The sequence below is a fragment of the Ranitomeya imitator genome, chromosome 5 (assembly GCF_032444005.1).
Source record: "Ranitomeya imitator isolate aRanImi1 chromosome 5, aRanImi1.pri, whole genome shotgun sequence".
NCBI classification, from domain to species: domain Eukaryota; kingdom Metazoa; phylum Chordata; class Amphibia; order Anura; family Dendrobatidae; genus Ranitomeya; species Ranitomeya imitator.
This window is the reverse complement of record NC_091286.1, coordinates 477097534-477117886: the sequence shown is the minus strand read 5'-3', so window position 1 is coordinate 477117886 and position 20353 is coordinate 477097534. Positions and strand designations below refer to the sequence as shown.

The 20353-nt window shown below is 41.2% G+C and overlaps 3 protein-coding genes across 3 annotated transcripts in view; 1 reads left to right on the top strand and 2 right to left on the bottom strand.

The window, feature by feature from the left end:
* Nucleotides 1–4469, bottom strand: part of LRRC31 (leucine rich repeat containing 31) — a 57339-nt gene extending 52870 nt beyond the window's left edge. Inside the window, exon 1 of the mRNA XM_069727362.1 lies at nucleotides 4224–4469. Coding sequence (XP_069583463.1) covers nucleotides 4224–4236 — 13 coding nt within the window. The 5' untranslated portion in view covers nucleotides 4237–4469. The remainder of the gene's footprint in view (nucleotides 1–4223) is intronic.
* On the bottom strand, nucleotides 269–1601 carry LOC138680822 (uncharacterized). The gene is made up of 2 exons (XM_069768065.1): nucleotides 1341–1601; nucleotides 269–1248 (listed from the first exon to the last, which is right to left on the bottom strand). The coding sequence occupies exons 1-2, from the start codon at nucleotides 1352–1354 to the stop codon at nucleotides 285–287; spliced, it is 978 nt and encodes a 325-aa protein (XP_069624166.1). The 5' UTR covers nucleotides 1355–1601; the 3' UTR covers nucleotides 269–284.
* A 15-nt stretch (nucleotides 4470–4484) lies between the features above and the next one.
* SAMD7 (sterile alpha motif domain containing 7) overlaps nucleotides 4485–20353 on the top strand; it is a 145712-nt gene continuing 129843 nt past the window's right edge. Inside the window, exon 1 of the mRNA XM_069727360.1 lies at nucleotides 4485–4623. The gene's annotated coding sequence lies outside the window, so the exon portion shown is untranslated. The remainder of the gene's footprint in view (nucleotides 4624–20353) is intronic.

Genomic DNA, 20353 nt, shown 5'->3' with positions numbered 1-20353 from the left:
TCACATAATTTGCTTCATAAATTGGTGTAATATGTATTTGATGATGAAAAGATGTAAGTGTGTAAAGTTGACAAATCATGTATGTAGCTGGACCAATACATAACACTCTGTTTTCAGAACAAATTTTTACTGCTCAGCGCATATATATATGCATTCAAAAAACATATTTCCATTCTCATATGTAATTTGAGCAAAATAAACAACACAGCTTTACATGCCAAGGTCACAAAAAATTTAGGCCAACAAAAAGCCCAAATGACAGCCAAAAAATAACATCAAAAACATTACAGGTTATGGTAGGTTGGGGGTGGTGATGGTGATGGCGGGTGTCCAGCATGTGCGGAACTTGGCCTGGGTGGTTGACCAACCACACTGTCTACCTGTGTTAGTGCAGATATAAATTGAGGGTGTTGCTGCAAGTTGCGATCATGTGTATGAGCTAACACTTGATGTGGAGGGTAGAAGGGCATCAAGTCCTGGGTACTGGATTGACCCATTTGGTCAGAACCCCCAATATGGCAATGTCGAGCAGACACATGTTGGGACCAGCCTCCAAACATGTGTCTGTTCAAGTGGTCAGATTGGGGATGTGCTGCAAAATCATAAATACCCCTGTTTTGGGCTTGTTGTGTGCTTTGTGCAGGCTGTTGTTGGGGAGCTATAGGTTGCGGGGGTGGTGCTGACACGGTTTGTGATTGGTCCTGTGGAAGGTCTTGCACCGCCAGAAGGTTTGTACCTGACATTTGCCACCATTCAAGATAATTAAAAATATTAGTGGGGTTGTTTGGGGGTGTTGCCGCATCTAGCAAAATTTGGATGCAACCTCTGGTCCGCAGCCTGAGCGAGCGTGGAATGGGCCATAAATAGCGGGCAAGACTGCGGTAGTAAGCTTCCTCCCCATCGTCATGGGCAGCTCGGGACAAATAGTCCAACACCCCGGTATCAACTTGCCTCCTGGTGCCAATGTTCAAAGCCACCCTTCTGCGACGACCACGGTTTGGTCTGGTAGTAGGCTGTGGTGATGTATCCAGAGCCAATGTTGGACTGCTGCTCTGGGCTCCTTCATCAACCTCAGGATTTGCCTCCTGTGGAGCAGAAGACGCTGCTGCTGGTTGTGGTGGTGGTGGTGGGTGGTTGCTGCCTGTTGCTTGCCCAGATGGTCCAGCCATTTCTGCATCTTCAGCAACAGGGTCAATCAGCAACTCTGAGTCAGATCCAGTCTCTCTTTCAGTCAGATTTGACTCTGTTCTGTATTTCACAAAAGATTATTTATATTAAAAAATACATACATATTCACATAATAAGATGTGTACAATATTTGGAGACATGCATGCACTTACGGTCGTAGCTCCATCACCGGGGCAAGAAAATTTAGACGATCATAATAAAGGTATTTCCTTTTTTGGGGGGCTGCATCACCACTCCGCCCATGAACTTGACGCTCACGCCGGTATTGGTCCCGGCAACTCCGCCAGCGTCTATTGACATCATTGACTGCAAATATACAAAATATTTGATATAAATATCCCACACATAACTCAAACCGTTACAAGGTTTGCAAGAACACATGGGCCCAGGAGGCTAGGGGGACATAAAATTCCTTTGGCCCTATATTAACGGACTATAGCTAAAATAAATTTCATCCATATTTGTGTCTCTTGGTAATGTTTTTGCATCTTCAACCAAGAGCATGGATGATTTACTCCCATCATAAACAAAACACATATGATGGTTTCAGGCTTATTTTTTATTCCTGAAACCACTATTATTAAACAACATTTTTTGGTGAAGAATGGTACTTACATATTTCTTGCTGAACCTCTTGAGGTCGCTCATCAAAATCGGGGAACATGTGGCGACATATTGACCTCCATGCTGCGTCTTTACGTGCACGGTCCGCATAGTGTGCGTCGCGTTGGTCCCATAATTCGGGCCTATCATGGACCAGAGCAATGAGCATCTCCACATTAATATGCCTGGCCATGCTGCTACAACAGAACACTCCGTGGAGGCGTGCTTCCTGGTTTGCAATCCAGCGTGGGCCAGAAATTAGCATGCCAAAGCTTCCTGATAATGGATGATTCAATTTCCTGTCACCTGGAGAAGTCTTCCGTATTTCTCGCAATGCACACGCATGGTCCGTATGTAATCCGATTTTTTCTCGCACCCATAGACTTGCATTGGCGATTCTCGGCCGAGATACGCTGACAATCGCAGCATGCTGCGATTTCACTCGGATCCGGAATACGGCCGAGAAAATATCGGATGATGGGAGCTGACCCATAGATTAACATTGGGACGCGTGCTATGCGATTTTTTAGCGCACTGCACTCGTCCGTAATACGGTCTAGTGTGACCCCGGCCTAAAGCGGACTCTGCCCCTGTGTTTCTCATGTACTGCTGAAAAAAAGTGAGTGTAAGGGCCCCTTTCCACTTGAGAGAAAAAAACGGTCCGTAATCTGGACCGAAAAAAAGGGATGAAAAGTATACGTTTGTCATGCGAGTTCAATGCGATTTTTTAATCGCACCATCCGTTTTACATCCGTATGACATCCGTATGCAATCCGTTTTTTTTCTCTGCAACTATTTTTATACAGTCATTTACAGGACTATTTAAAGTGTTCTGTGCCACAGAATGGTAAGGTATCCGTAAAAAATGGATGGAATACGGATGGTCCGTATTCCATGCGTTTTTTTCTCACACCCATTGACTTGCATTGGCGAGTCTCGTCCGAGACTCGCAGCAAATCGCAGCCTGATTTCAGCTGAGAAAAAAAAATCGCAAATGGAATGTTACCTATTGAATAACATTGGTCCGAGTGCAATCCGATTTTTTATCGGATTGCACTCGTACGTTTTCTACGCAAGTGGAAAGGGGCCCCAAGGATGGCTTCAGACGAGCGTATGAGAAATTGTCCAAATTTGATCCAGAAAAATGGATTTTTTTCCAATTTCCATCCGTTTGTCCATTTTTTACTTCCGTGTGCCATCTGTGTGCAATTCGTTTTCATACAGCCACACTAAAAATGTACTATTATCAAATACAGAGTCAAAGGTTTATAACAGAAATTTATTATTAAAAATTGGATGTCACTCTGATGGTCCGTGTTGGGCTCTTTTTTATTAAGCACCCATAGACCTGAATGGGTGAGTGTCATCTGAGACTCGGAAGAAAGTATTCCGAGTATTCTGTCTGATTAAGGGGTTATTCACATGTCAGTATTTGATCAGTATTTTGCATCAGTATTTGTATGCCAAAAGCAGGAGTGGAACTTACCGATGAAAAAATATAATTGAAAGACTAACTCCTGTTCTGGGTTATGGAGCCACTCCTGGTTTTGGCATACAAATACTGATGAAATTCCGATCAAAAATATTTATGTGTGAATAAAGCCTTAAACTCAGACAGCACACCTTCGATTCATACGTTTGGCTGCATGAGCCCTTAAACATATAACTTTTTTAAAATTTTTATTTTAGTTTTTAAAAAACAGCATGAATTTAATACAATTTTTACAAGCATTCTTGTAGCATTTTTAGATCCATGTGATATTTGCTTTGGCTTCAGTCTGGAAAGTACGTAGCATTGCGCAGTAATGCATGTGAAACGATTCACGGTTTCACACATCTGTGGTTTGAGGTCCGTATTCGGACCACGATGCAGAGAATGGTCCAAGTGCATTAGTCTAATATATGCCTATGGGGGCTGCGGACTTCAGGTCAGAAGACCCGCGAGCAGTCCGAGAATAATGGTCCAAGTCCAGAAAAAGATGTATGAAACCTACCCGGCGCTGATTTCACCTATTGCTTAGCATGATGACTTTACTGATTTTATATGTGGATTTTTTTTACAATGATTTACTGTGGATTATCCCCCCCAAAAAATGTGGAATGTGGTTATGTGGGCTAAGAATGCTTAAAAACATTACTAAAGCTAAGTGATAGTTTAGTCAGACAGGTTATAATATGGAGTAACATACTAATCATGCTGGCAAACCCTTAAATTGATTAACATTACATCATAAAAATGTGATAAATTTTTTTTAAAAACACTCATTAAAGCATGCCCCCTGGTATTATTTCTTATTATTTCTTTCTCATTTGCGTAGATGTCATCTACAATTCTACATTCATCCAACTTGTTATACAGGTCTTTCATTGAAGTCACTTGAAATGTCGATACCACTCCCTCATTCAGTTCCCAAGATTACATGTTAGCATACCTTTAATGTCCATGCTTTCTACCGCCTCACAGAGGTTGTGCACTCCCAAGATTTTGGGAATTGTAGGATTACGTTTCTTGGAGTTCCTTGGTGTTAGGTCTTCATTGTTTCAAGCAAATATGAGTTTGAATCCCAAGGCGTCTTCTGTATATACACCCAGCTACATTCCCGTCTACTGTACAAGACTAGAGTAGGAAGGTGTGATCATGGAACTAAACAAGCTGCTTTGCTCAGAACAGTCATATCTACACAGAACAGGTAATGCAGCAGCACAGAACACAACAACCCAGGAAATAAGCAGGTGGACTTTGGCTTAAAACATCCTTCTCGTATGAAATGCCAAGAAGAATGTTGGTAAGAGGCTGAGTCAGTTCCCAGCTCAGGTTACAGAATGAGAACGGTAAAATATGTCGATTGTGTACTTTATAATTCAATGTACAATCCAGACTAGTGTGTTCTAAAATTTGAGACGTGTGTATGAACGACACTTTGCAATTGTGTTCAAAATTATTTGTAGTTTTCTACCATTTTTATTAAGAACATCATATTTGGTCTTATTGTCATTGAGGGTATGTTCTCAAGAGGAAGATGCGTCAAGAAATGCTGGCTTTTTTGCCATGAATAATCTTTTTTAAGCATTTTGTTTTTTGATGGGATCATTACCTGGACACTATTGACCATTGGTGTTTTTCTTTTCACTATTTTTCCAATATTTTTTAGCGTCTTTTTTACAGGCATTTTCCAATCATTTATTCAGCAATAAAGAAATTGCTTAGTATTTTTTCAAGCGAAAATGCTGGGAAAACGTTCAAAAAAGAGACCAATGTGTCTTCCTGGCATCTTTTGACTCCTATTGACTTCTTTTATTATGAAAAAAACATCTTCAGAGTGGAAAATGGCTTGAGAAATGGTCAGTTCACTTTTTTTAACTGTTGGGCATCTTTGGAAGCCTGAAGCAGTAAAAATATGCTCAAAAATAGAACATATGAACAGCAAGACTTTTACATAGAAATGTTATTTTGGCCTTTGGTGGTATAGTTGTTTTGGACACAAGGATGGTGGAAGTAATGTTTGTGTGCACATGAGACAGTTCAACAATAGTTTTACTCATTAAAAGGCAATGAGCTTGGTGGTTACAGAATCTTACTAGAATCTACGAGTTTAACAGAATCTTACTGATGGCAGTAAGTTTTATTGTTTTAACAGTCTTATAGGGAAACAGGAAATTGCCTATTGTGATAGATTTTTGACAAAATAAGTTACAATAGACCACCATTGGGACCACATTTAAGGTGTGAGCGAGTAAGCGATGGATGTGCCCGGGACTAGAAATTACTTTCTAATGGATGTTACAACTATGAATGGAAGAAGGTGGTGCAGAGACTTTTGCAATGAAATTGATGATTCCCTAATGTCATTGATAAGGGTCACTGCAAATGTCATCTTCTCTTAGCATCTAAGCATGCTGCCTCTTGTAACCAGTTGCAACCTCCAAGTCTGTTGCCTTTTGTAGGACTTTGTAGCCATCAAGGATAACAACTCTCTTTGTGTAAAGTTCTTCAAAATTTGTATGCCTGCATGCTTAAAACTAATTTTAAGGGGCACAGCATTATCATCCATGTAAGGCTACTGTCACACATCAGGTATTTGCCGTCAGGCACAATCCGGCGTGTTTTGAAAAAAACGGATCATTTTTTTCCCGCCGGATCCGTGTTTTTCTCATAGAGTTGTATTAGCGCCGGACTGCGCCTGATGGCACCAGGTTTCATCCGGTTTTTGACGGATCCGTCAAAAAATCTGTTTCCAGCGGACGGAGAAAACGTACAGAGGAACCTTTTTTCTCTCTGGCGAAAAAATGCCCAGCGACGGTTCCAGCGATAAATGGATGAAACTGACATGTGAAATGATGAATCCAGCCTCCAAATCCGGTTTTACATGCATTCTCCATACAACTGTCTCTCTCTCTCTCCTGTCCCCGCAACAGGAAACTCTATCCCAAAAAAAAAACGGATCCAGCAAAAAAATGGATCCGTTGCATCAGTTTTTCACAATTTGTAATGGATCCGTTTTTAAAAAAATTCACTGGATTCTGCCTGACAGCAAAAAAGTGATGTGTGAAAGTAGCCTAAGACACATGGATTGCTGACCCACGATCCAGGCTTACCATGAGGGGTGTGGTTAAGCGGCTTACTGGTTTTTGCTAGAGCTCCTGATGGTGGAGTTAGGCTTGCGTTGCAGGTAAAGGCCAAGTGTAAGAGTGTGCCAGAGGCAGGTTGCACTTCTCCCTCCCCCTTAAGACAAATGTATTTTATGATTATTAATTTACATGCCTGCTTTATAATGCTGTACAGTGTTGAGAAGGGACAGCGAAGGGTTAGAAATAACAGTTATGAATGTGAAGCACAGTTATAATAATAATCTTTATTTTTATATAGCACTAACATATTCCACAGTGCTTTGCAGTTTTGCACACATTATCATCGCTGCCTCTGATGAGGCTCACAATCTAAATTAAGTTTAGTAATAGTAAGTGGGAGGGAGGCACTATAGTGCAGTATTAGGCTGCCGTCACACTAGCAGTATTTGGTCAGTATTTTACATCAGTATTTGTAAGCCAAAACCAGGAGTGGGTGATAAATGCAGAAGTGGTGCATATGTTTCTATTATATTTTTCCTCTATTTGTTCCACTCCTGGTTTTGGCTTACAGATACTGATGTTAAATACTGACCAAATACTGCTAGTGTGACGTCAGCCTTATTAGGAGAAGTTATGCTCACATCACAGGGGACTTTCAAGGTTGGGAGGAGCTAGAATTGGGCATAGTGTACTTGAGTGTAGGAACTTACTGATAAAGATCAGTGAGTGTGGGGATGATATGGAAAGAGGAGACAGATAAGTCAAGGGGCTGGAGAGAGTTAAGGGCATAAGGGACCCCAAGAAGAAGCAGCAGCAGTGTGCGAGTGGTCACTTTATAGTTTGATGGTCATTCTGCACTTTATAGTTTGATGGTCATTCTGAGTTTATCCGGGGCCTACGGCCGGGACTAAGCAGGATTATAGGTGCCTCTTGCTTCTTCCAAAGGAAGCCGGACAGAAGATTGACTGACGCTAGTGGACCTAAGGGCACGGGAGCTGCAGGGCTGGAAGAAATGTCTTCGGGACTAGGATTATCAGAAAGAACAGGGAAAGGTCAGGAACTGCAAAAGAAAGTGGACTATACTGTAATTGTACTGGAACGCTTGTGTGTGAGTAAAGTTGATTTGTTAGAAATGAATCCTAAGTCTGGAATCATTTTTGTGGACTCTGGAACGGGAACCAGGGAAACAAGACCAGAGGAAATCCCAGAGACTAAAGTAAATGTTCCATTCCTCATGCAACACACCCCACAGACAGAAGATTACAGTTTCTTTGCAGAGTGCCAGGGTGCGGGAACACATCAGCTCCTCACCATGACTACCACCCTGGCCACCTCACACAAGCGCCACTCCTGGGCAATCCCCAGTACTGCAGCAACTGACCCCCATGGGTCAGGATAGCAGTCATGGACTCAGAGTCACTGACAGGACAGGATACGGATACTGGTTCTGGTTGATACACTGCGAATTCTGGAACTCAAGACAGGATGGACACTGGTACTGGTTCCAGCACCTCCGGAGAGGTTTCAGGCTTGGATACCACCGGAGAAGTTTCAGGCTCAGGTACCTAAGGAGCAGTTGCAGGCTTAGTAACCATCGAATGACAACACGTGGGACCTGGCAACTTGCTAGTTGCACAACACTAACTAAATCAGGGTGGTTACTCAGGCACCTCCCTACTGCGAAGCGTACCTTATATGCTTGAGGCCTCCCAGCTATTGGCTGGGTGCATTTTTAAGCTGCACATGCTGCCCCTTTAAGAATCAGGGCACACGTTCGCACTAAGGGACACCACCGGGAGATCTGCGAGGCATGCGCAGGCCAGGGAAGACAGGAAGCCATAACAGGAAACAGGAACACCACCGTGCGGCCACGGTGGTTAGTATGTTAGCGTCCCTGCTGGGAGGAGAGAGGGGGACCACGTAAGGACGCCAGCATTGGTGTTACAATCACAAGATATCTACCACCACTTACAGGTGTCCTTAGTAGTCTCTTTCCTCAGGGTGGGAATAAGGATTGTTCAACATGACTTGACTCTACAGAATGTTTGCCACATTCACTGGATAGACCCAAATGACATATGGCGCAAGCATTAAGCTTCATTTTTAGCCAAATGACACATCCACTGGCAATACTAAGAACATCTAGAAAGAATGCAGGGTTAGATCTAACAGATAGTTGTGGCACTTTCGAGGGCAAAAACCTTCTTATCCTACCATGTATATTTCCAGTATTTCAGTTTGTTTTTAATGCTAAAAAGATACATAGATATGAGTAGAGGATCAGTTTCGAGTCTAATTTCCTGATATTCGCAGTTTCACACAAATTCGTACGTTTTGAGATTCGATTCACAGTTTACTAACCAAAAATATGAAAACTTTACCTGTACCATTTCCCACACTGCTGAAGCAGCAGCGTGCATGCAATTGTCTTTTTGCATTGCAGCACGGGCTTACCTATAATGTCATATGGTTCTCAGTGGAGCACAGTTTATATGAGTCGTTTCCCGTCTCCATAGTCACTCAGTAAGGTCTTATGGTCAGCTGGGTCCTCTTCTCTTCTTTAGTGACAAAGCTCTTATGGTCAGCAGGATTCTCTCTCTGTTACTTGTAGAATGTAAGCTCTTATGATCAGAAGTGTCCTCTCTCTAGCTCTTTCCTTTAGGGTGTCAGCTCTTATAATGAGCAGAGTTCTCTCTTTTCTGTAGAGGAGAGTGTAAGGTTTTTTGGTCAGAGGGATTCTATCTCTCTATTCTGTATGCCAGTGTTCCCCAACTCCGGTCCTCAAGAGCCATCAACAGGTCATGTTTTCAGGATTTCTTCAGTATTGCCCAGGTGATAATTGCATTAGATGGAAAGGCAAGAATTCCATCACCTGTGCAATACAAAGGAAATCCTGAATACATGACCTGTTGGTGGCTCTTGAGGACCGGAGTTGGTGAGCACTGCTATAGAGCATAAGCTCTTATCGTCAGCGGGGTTCTCTTTCTGTCTTCTCACCCACATGTATTTTCTGAGCCATTACAAGCTTCCCAGAATTGAGATTCGCAAAAAATTATTTGCAGTAGATCACAATTTTTGGAGAAAATTCAGAAACGTCCGATAATTTGAATTTCAAGATCATCTAGTCTCTAATACTAGAAGTAATATTTGAATTATCCTCCCCTTCATAAAGCCAAAGTTTCCCCAAATGAGACCAAACAAGGGGAACCAGTAGAGGACCTGTCGTGCTGAGGAAGCAAGTTAGGCTCAGTTTATACTGGTATTTAGAGTTCCATTTTTCTGTTCTATCATGCAAACAGAAAAATAGAACTAGTGCAAAAAATAGATGTGTCCTATGATGAACACAATTAGTAACAAATGAAACCATTTGCATGCTGCACTTTTTCTTCCAGTAAAAATGAAGGTGTGACTGAACTTGAGCTGATTATACTTAGCCTGTTACATCACGCTCATATAGGAAAAACGTATGGTGTGTATATAGGCCATAAAAGTCAAAACACATACTTACTGCTATTTTCCTCTAGTCCTTACAAATAGCATTAGTAGGGAATTGCAAATAAAATGTTTGACTGCAACAGTCCAAGTGACACATGTTGCCCCCTGCACAATAAGTATGGGATTTTTCTGTTGCGTCTGTAACATTAACAGCTCGGAATTTGAAGAAACAATCCTATTAAGTCCAAAGTTAAATAATTAGTCTGTCTTGTATTTAATGTTCGAAGATTAACTGGGATTTTGCTACTTTGCCTCACTGTGACTCTTTAATATGACATGCTTTGTGAGGCATTAAAACCATTAGAACGATTAGTTCAGAAAAAAATGGTTTAACGCAAAGGAATTGGCAGGAGAATCCTAAACATCAAGAACAATCTACTCAGCAGTTCAGGATGTACCCTGATGGCTTTATATGCAACTTGTGACAAATAAACTACTACCCAGTTACACAGTTTGGTGAGATGTTAAAGAAATATTCAAAATGTATTTATTTTTTTAGGACTCATGCTTACCTAAAGATACCAAAATCAACTTTACTTACTTCTGTCTTTGTTGGAATGCTGCAGCAATTACTTTACCGCTAAAGTATGTGACCACTGCAGTCAGTTACTAGGTTCATTGGTCATGCCAAGGAAAATGACACAATCCCACTGAGCCCAGTGTTTGGCTGCACTCAGAGGTGTATCAAGGGTGGCAGCCGGGGCATGTGCACCAGGCGCTGCCGGCAGGGGCGCGCAGTCGGGCGGCCTAATGCGGCAGTCTGAAGTGTCTCTCCCAGCGGCTGCATTTTGTCGCCCCCCCAGACTGAGTCAGCCATTCTCTGAGCCGACAGCTGTAAAGCTGACAGCCGGCTCAGAGAAACTGCAGAGCGCTGACTCCCAGTGAGCAATTGTACTTGCGTCTTTCAGACTAGAATACAATTGAAGCCCTGACTGCCGGTCAGAGCGATGTCAGGAGTGTGTTCATGTCATGTGATCACGGTGCTGATGTCACTTGCCAGCACTGCAGATGCAGAGGCACACATTGGTGTTAGTGCTCCAGTGGAGCTGAAGACACCGAAGATAGAATGTAACGGGTGGGGAGGTGATTTACTGTGGAGGTGATTTAGTGTGGAGGTATTTACTGGATTGTGTGGAGGTGTTTACCATGTGTGTGGGGGGAAATTTAGTGTGACTAGGCTGGGGGAGATTTACTGTGTGTGGGGATTTACTGTTAGTGTAATGGGCCTAGGGGAAATTTACTGTGTGGGGAGAGATTTACTGTGTGTGTATTTACTGTGTGTGAGGGTATTTACTGTGTGTAGGAGATTTAGTATGATGGGGAGGATGATTTGAGGACAAAAGTTTGGGGAGTAGGGATGGGATAGTTGCAGACACAATATGGGGAGTGGGAGAAATTTGAAGACACAATATAAGGAGCAAGGGGGAAGATGGTGGGCATGTATAAGGAAACAGTATAGGGCATGGGTGCAGACACAGTATGAGGAGCAAGGGGAAAATATATGAGAACACAGTATGGGGAGCTATTCTGATGGGATGGGTGCAGACACAGTATGGGGAGCCCAGAATATGTGAGGAGGCAGTATGAAGAGTGAGAGAGTAAATGTGTGAGGAAACCATTGAGGGGAATAGTAGGAGGAGATTCTATGGGGGAGAAAAGTGTTAGTGGGCACAGAATAAAGACTCAGTAGTGTGTGTGTGTGTGTGTGTGTGTGTGTGTGGGGGGGATTACATGGGGGAATAGTTTAAGGTCACAGCCAGGAAGGGATAGTAAGCCAAGGAGGGTGAGTGTGGTGAGGGGGCATAGTAGACTGGGCAGTAAGGGGGGACACAGTGTGAGGGGGCCCATTATGGAAAGGAAAGGGCAGTGTGGAGCGCATGTAATTTACCAAATGGCTAAAATGAAACAAAGAGTGAAAAATTTAAAGGGGTCTGAATACTTTCCGTACCCACTGTAAAGAACATTTTGTGATACTGACTAATTCTCATATTTTTATTTATGTTAGGAGCATTAAAGAAGTCCAAGTTTGTGATGAGTCTGCAGTCATTCTATGTGACTGCAAACTTCTTAAGTCTCACAGCGCACACTGCAAGCTGTCCGGATTCTCTTGTGCCAGTGATTTGCGTACATGTAGTCACGTGCAGACTAGACATGCGTGGCTTCACTCAATGAAAATGAATTCAGACAAGTCTAGTCGGACTGTGGCCAGAAGTGTACACATCACATACTTGTGCAAGGGAGAATCCTAAAGGCTATGTGCCCACGTTGCAGAATCTAAGCAGAATTTCATCAAAACCGGACTCCCTTGCTAGGAAATCCGCTCTCATTTTTTGTTGCGTTTTTATCACATATTGTCGCGTTTTTCTCGCCTTTTTCATTTGTTTTTTTTTTCATGCGTCCCAGTACAATTCTATAGCGGTGAAATCACCGCGATTCTGCAAAATTCATGAACATGCTGCGTTTTCTTCCGCGATGCGTTTCCGCTGCGGATAAAAACGCAGCATGGGCACAACAATTGCGGAATGCCATTAAAAATAGTTGGATGCATTTTGTAAGCGTTTTTTAAGTGTTTCCAAAGCACAGCAAAAACTCTTAAAAAAGCAACGTGGGCACATCTCCTGAAGAAGTGTTTCACACGAAACGTGCATTGGGGCGGCAGGACTACATTAAAACTTCATACATGTAAGTCCACTATACTGAATGTGCAGAGTTTAAATATTTGCATTGTTAAAGCACTTTATTTCTAACAAGGCATTTTTTCAGCATTACATCATTAAATAGTTGTATGCATGCTTTGAAGCAGCTTTTATATATATATATATATATATATATATATATATATATATATATATATATATATATATACAGTTAGGTCCATATATATTTGGACAGAGAAAACATTTTTCTAATTTTGGTTCTAGACATTACCACAATGAATTTTAAACAAAACAATTCAGGTGCAGTTGAAATTCAGACTTTCAGCTTTCATTTGAGGGTATCCAAATTAAAATTGGATGAAGAGTTTAGGAGTTTCAGCTCCTTAACAAGTGCCACCCTGTTTTTAAAGGGACCAAAAGTAATTGGACAATTGACTCCAAGGCTATTTCATGGACAGATGTGGGCAATCCCTTCGTTATGTCATTCTCAATTAAGCAGATAAAAGGCCTGGAGTTGATTTGAGGTGTGGTGCTTGCATTTGGAAGGTTTTGCTGTGAAGTAAACATGCAGTCAGAGGAGCTCTCCGTGCAGTTGAAACAAGCCATCCTTAAGCTGCGAAAACAGAAAAAACCCATCCGAGAAATTGCTACAATATTACGAGTGGCAAAATCTACAGTTTGGTACATCCTGAGAAAGAAAGAAAGCACTGGTGAACTCATCAATGCAAAAAGACCTGGGCACCCATGGAAGATAACAGTGGTGGATGATCCCAGAACAATCTCCATGGCGAAGAGAAACCCCTTCACAACAGCCAACCAAGTGAACAACACTCTCCAGGAGGTCGGCGTATTAATATCCAAATCTACCATAAAGAGAAAACTGCATGAAAGTAAATACAGAGGGTTCACTACACGGTGCAAGCCACTCATAAGCATCAAGAATAAAAAGGCTAGACTGGACTTTGCTAAAAAAGATCTAAAAAAGCCAGCACAGTTCTGGAAGAACATTCTTTGGACAGATGAAACCAAGATCAACCTCTACCAGAATGATGGAAAGAGGAAAGTATGGCGAAGGCGTGGTACAGCTCATGATCCAAAGCATGCCCCATCATCTGTAAAACACGGCGGAGGCAGTGTGATGGCATGGGCATCCATGGCTGCCAGTGGCACTGGGTCACTAGTGTTTATTGATGATGTTTCACAGGACACAAGCAGCCGAATGAATTCTGAGGTATTCAGAGACATATTGTGTGCTCAGATCCAGCCAAGTGCAGCAAAACTGATTGTCCATTTGTAGTATGAAACGACGACCAATGACCCAAAACATAAAGCCAAAGCAACCCAGGAGTTTATTAAAGCAAAGAAGTGGAATATTCTTGAATGGCCAAGTCAGTCACCTGATCTCAACCCAATTGAGCATGCATTTCACTTGTTAAAGACTAAACTTCAGACAGAAAGGCCCACAAACAAATAGCAACTGAAAACCACCGCAGTGAAGGCCTGGCAGAGCATCAAAAAGGGGGAAACACTGCGTCTGGTGATGTCCATGAGTTCAAGACTTCAGGCAGTTATTGCCAACAAAGGGTTTTCAACCAAGTACTAAAAATGAACATTTTATTTAAAATTATTGAATCTGTCCAATTACTTTTGGCCCTTTTAAAAACAGGGTGGCACATGTTAAGGAGCTGAAACTTTTAAACCCTTCATCCAATTTTAATGTGGATGCCCTCAAATGAATGCTGAAAGTTTGAACTTCAACTGCATCTGAATTGTTTTGCTTAAAATTTATTGTGGTAAGGACTATAACCAAAATTAGAAAAATGATGTTTCTGTCCAAATATATATGGACCTAACTGTATATATATATATATATATATATATATATATATATATATCTGGTGTATATGCGTAACCACATAATATTATATTCAAAATCAAGCACTTTACATGCAATTTAAGATATAAAAAACATATATGCACAAATAGCACTTTTTTTGATAATACTATTTATGCGCCATTTTGAACGCTTGTTAGCATTTTTTTTTACATGAATAAACTTTTTGCAGTTAGTATTCATCATTATGGACTTCAATACAGTATAAAAATGTACCAATGGTCTCCCTAGACTGCCAGAATTTGCAGCCTCTGTTTATGGCATGTCTTATGTCATTGTTTCTGTATTTTTAATTTTATTATGCATATAAATAAAAACCTTTTTTTTTATTTCTTCACTATTGTACCTAAGCTCTTTTCTTTTCTATGAGGTAATTCTATATTTCAGAGTTGTGTACACTATTTTGTGCTATTGGGGTATTTTTGTATAGTAACGTTGGCACATAGCCTAAAAGTGTGCAATGCATGCATTGTGAGAATTCAGATGACTTCTCACAGTAATTGTAGACAGTTTTGTGGTGTATCATCGGCAGGGGCTGACTGGCAAATTTTGGCCTGGGGGGCAAGCACACAGCAGTGGCCCATGAGGAGCGGCTCATCCTTAAAGGGGTTGTCGGATATAATGCTACATGTCTACAGTCACTATGTGTGAATCCTCATATCGTGCGCACTGTGCGTTATGAGGATTCTCTGGTGCCGGCAACAGGTGGTCTTGTGACCACAATCATGCAATATATATATTCCCAGCCACATTTCGACTAGACGGTTTTGGGCCTTGTTCAATACAGTTGCATTCGCCATGCAAGTCTTGTCGGCATGTGACCGCATGTATGCCAATCACAAACTTGCAGCCAGACACATGCCAAATAACCACAGCTCTGCGAGCAATGTGAGATGCACAAGTCTGCAGTCACATAGAATGACACAGAGTGAATGCACCAATGACACATACACACACAGCCCCACTGTATAATGACACATACGCACAGCCATAATGTATGACACGCACGGCACCACTGTAAAATGACACACACACACACACACAGCCCCACTATATAATTACATACACGCACGCAGCTCACACACACGCAGCTCTGACACAAATGCATCACACACGCAGCCATCACACACACACGCAACTCTGACACAAATGCATCACACACACGCAGCCATCACATACACAGGCAGCCATCACACACACAGGCAGCCAGGGGTGGATTAAGGGTAGCCAAGGCCCCGGGCTGTTCAGACACTGTGGGCCCCCTCGGTCATGTGACGGGGGTCATGTGACGGGGGTCACGATATACCTGAACCAGATTATTCCAGGAAAATGGCCGGGCCCTACTCTACTGTAACCTATTAAATTTTTGTTAAAATATGCAATACAATTTAGGAATATTTTGACCAATATCACATACAAGGAACAAATACCACTGCACCATGACCAGACCACAAATTACAACCACAGTGATCGAATAATATCACATACAAGGAACAAATACCACCGCACCATGCCAACACCACATATTACCACCACTTGGTGACCAAATAGCACACACAAGGGACAAATACCACAACACCATTTCCAGACCACATATTACCACCACATAGTGACTGAATAGTACAATACTGATCAGTAATAAAAAAAACAAAAAAACATAATACTATCACCATAAGTGCCAGTATTCACAGGAGATCTGTACTTAGTATGCAGTGTCTGTGTAGAGGTAATACAGAGATCATTGGTGACATTGTACACAGGACCTCTGTATATAATGTATAGGTAATACAGTGATCACTGGTGGTATTATACACAGGAGCTCTGTATATAATGTATAGGTAATACAGTGATCACTGGTGACATTATACACAGGAGCTCTGTATATAATGTGTAGGTTATACAGTGATCACTGGTGACATTGTACACAGGACCTCTGTATATAGTATACAGTGTATAGTGTCAGTGTATAGGTAACACTGACTCACCAGTGATGTCTCTAGGTGAACTCCTTCATCTTTCATCCAGCACAGACTGCCATCATTTCTTCCAGCCAGGACTCGTTTCTGCAAGAAATAACAGTTATCTCGAGCTCCGCTTGCAGAACACATTACTTAATTTTTCACAACTTCTACACAACACCACATGAAGAAAAAAAGGCGACATAGTGTCACTCTGCACAGTAACAGGCCTGCCCCCCCCCCCATTTAAAACAGTATACTAAAAAAAATAAAATAAATACATCACTGCAGTAATAATATCCCTTAATTAGCCCCTATGGTAATAATCCCCATCCTGGCCCCGTATATCTAATTCCTGGCTCCAGCCATATGTTCTCGCATCCTGCCCTCATGAGTATCCATTCTACTCCATATGATCTCCCCATCCTGCCCCATAATCCAATCCTGCCCCATGTCTTTCATTCTGCCCCGTGTCTCCAATCATGCCCCGTATCTACATTCTGCCCATGCCTCCAGTCCTGCCCCCAGTGTGTCCAGCAATCTGCCCCAGTGTGTCCAGCATATTACCCCAGTGTGTCCAGCATATTACCCCCAGTGTGTCCAGCATATTACCCCCAGTGTGTCCAGCATATTAACCCCAGTGTGTCCAGCATATTGCCCCAGTGTCCAGCAATATGCCCCAGTGTGTCCAGCAATCTGCCCCAGTGTGTCCAGCAATCTGCCCCAGTGTGTCCAGCAATCTGCCCCAGTGTGTCCAGCATATTACCCCCAGTGTGTCCAGCATATTACCCCCAGTGTGTCCAGCATATTACCCCCAGTGTGTCCAGCATATTACCCCCAGTGTGTCCAGCATTGCCCCCACTGTGTCCAGCATTGCCCCCACTGTGTCCAGCAATCTGCCCCAGTGTGTCCAGCATATTACCCCCAGTGTGTCCAGCAATCTGCCCCAGTATGTCCAGCATATTGCCCCAGTGTGTCCAGCAATCTGCCCCAGTGTGTCCAGCAATCTGCCCCAGTGTGTCCAGCAATCAGCCCCAGTGTGTCCAGCATATTACCCCCAGTGTGTCCAGCAATCTGCCCCAGTGTGTCCAGCAATCAGCCCCAGTGTGTCCAGCATATTACCCCCAGTGTGTCCAGCAATCTGCCCCAGTATGTCCAGCATATTGCCCCAGTGTGTCCAGCAATCTACCCCAGTGTGTCCAGCAATCTGCCCCAGTGTGTCCAGCAATCTGCCCCAGTGTGTCCAGCAATCAGCCCCAGTGTGTCCAGCATAAGTAGTGTATAATCGGGTCCTTTCGTCAAACTCAATCTGACAGGTGCACCGCCCCTATCAAAGTGTATCAAAGTGTGTAACCCCTCCCCTCCTCCTGTCAGCCAGCTGTCCCTGAGGCTGGCTGATTTCCCCTTTTGATATCGTTTGATAAACTTTAATTTGTTGCAGTTTGATATTATTCACGTATTTGTTTTATATTTTTATACGTAGCTCGAGTTTTATTCTGTAAGCTGTGTGATTCTGCAAGCTGTGTTTTATTCAGTGTATTCATATAGTGCAGAACTTATAACACACCAAGCTGTTTATTTGTGGTCCTACAGAACATTAACTAAATGGTAGGGTTATTTGCGGGTCAGAGGTTTATAAAGCCTAGGTCAATTGCTGTTGTAATCGCTTTACCAATAAATGTTTATTTACACAAACAGAAAAGTTATTGTGTCCTGTAGCTGTCTATTTGTTTTTTGTATTCGCTTCCTTAGAAAACTTATTTGTAATTCTACTGAACATTAACAGTAAATTGTAAGCTGTGTTTATTCACAGTGTAGCAGATTTTCTCCTACAGAAAAGTTATTGTGTCCTGTAGCTGTCTATTTGTTTTTGTATTCGCTTCCTTAGAAAACTTATTTGTGTTTCGACGGATCATTAACAGTAAATTGTAAGCTGTGTTTATTCACAGTGTAGCAGATTTTCTCCTTGTGGCTGCCTTATATACACAAACAGAAAAGTTACTGGACAACTTATTTTATATATATAAATATATATATATATATATATATATATATATATATATATATATATATATGTATATATATATATATATATATATATATATAATATGCACCAATGCAAGCAAGCAAGCAAGTAAGAAGCGGTATGTTTTATACGAATATAAATTTTATTTCTCACAATAAAGCAACAGCTCAAAGACATTTCAATACTATAAAATTCCAGGAAGCACATTTTAAGTTAGCTAACAGCATGATGCTGACAAATGCATCTTTGCGGAATCTGATAACGACACGATGAACATTAATTCTGCATTATTTTATCACATGATGAAAATAGCCATTTTATATTGAATTACTGCAGATCGCCGGCATGACTGAGTGTAATATTGCACTCAATACTGTGCAAAGGGTCTGAATACTTATGTCCGTGTGATATTTCAGTTTTTCTTTTTAATAAATTCGCAAAAAAATCTACATTTCTGTTTTGTTCAGGCATGATGGCGTGCAGAGTGTACATTAATATATATATCTCAGAATGCAACTGAATAGTAATGCTAATTAGTCCATATAAATAGAAAATTATGTAGAAACCCAAAGTTTTGATAAGTGTATGAAAATACACCAATATTAACTATTTTCGCCCGCATTTTATATAAAATCTGCATAAAAAAAATCTTCTTGGCTGCACCAAAACACGTAAGAAACAAATGTACAACTTTTAGCGCTGCCGCATCCGCAGATATTATTCCAGCGTTCTTTAATTCTACATTATTTTATCACACATTAATTTCACAACTTTTATATGATATTTATAACACATTCTCATTTATAAGGGATTTATAACACAATATTGTAAAATCATTTATTGGTTCGCGGCCTTACTAATATCCTTTGAAAATAAATTCAGCATTATTATTCCATGCTGTGACATTTTTATTCTGCAGCAACCTGTTTAGTAAAAATTCAGCATTCTTTTTATATCTTTGGTTTATATTATATTAGCTTTTTGTCATAGGTCAGGGATTTTTTGCACTTTATTAATATGCGGTTATTAGTCATTTAGGACTTATGTTATCATGTTTTTGCACTTTATTAATATGCTGACCACATAGGTCAGGGATTTTTGCACTTTATTAATATGCGGGCCACATAGGTCAGTGATTTTTGCACTTTATTAATATGCTGTACACATATAGTATTTTTGATATCTCAAAAGGGTGTGACACATTCCCATATATTATTCCAGCTTTCTTTAATTCTACATTATTTTAGCACATATTAATTTTACAGGGGCCTGTGCTGTCTATAATTTGACTCCTTTTTATTCAAAGACATCTAACATATACAGACTTTTAATGTTTTTGTGTAAAATCGCGGGCAGACAGGCACGAACACACACACACACACACACACACACACACAACACAGAACCCACACACAACAAACACACAGAACCCACACACACAACACATACAACACACACAAGAAATAGACATTTAGGACTTATTTATGATTAATATGCGATTATTAGTCATTTAGGACTTATGTTATCATGTTTTTGCACTTTATTAATATGCTGACCACATAGGTCAGGCACGAACACACACACACAACACAGAACTCACACACAACAAACACACATAACATACAAAACACACACAACACATACAACACACACGACAAACATACACACACACACAACATACAGAACACATACAACACATGCGACACACACACACAAACAACACACACACAACAAATACACATGATTTTTTGCACTTTATTAATATGCGGGCCACATAGGTCAGTGATTTTTGCACTTCATAGGTCAGGGATTTTTTTTGCACTTTATTAATATGCGGTTATTAGTCATTTAGGACTTATGTTATCATGTTTTTGCACTTTATTAATATGCTGACCACATAGGTCAGGGATTTTTGCACTTTATTAATATGCGGTCCACATAGGTCAGTGATTTTTGCACTTTA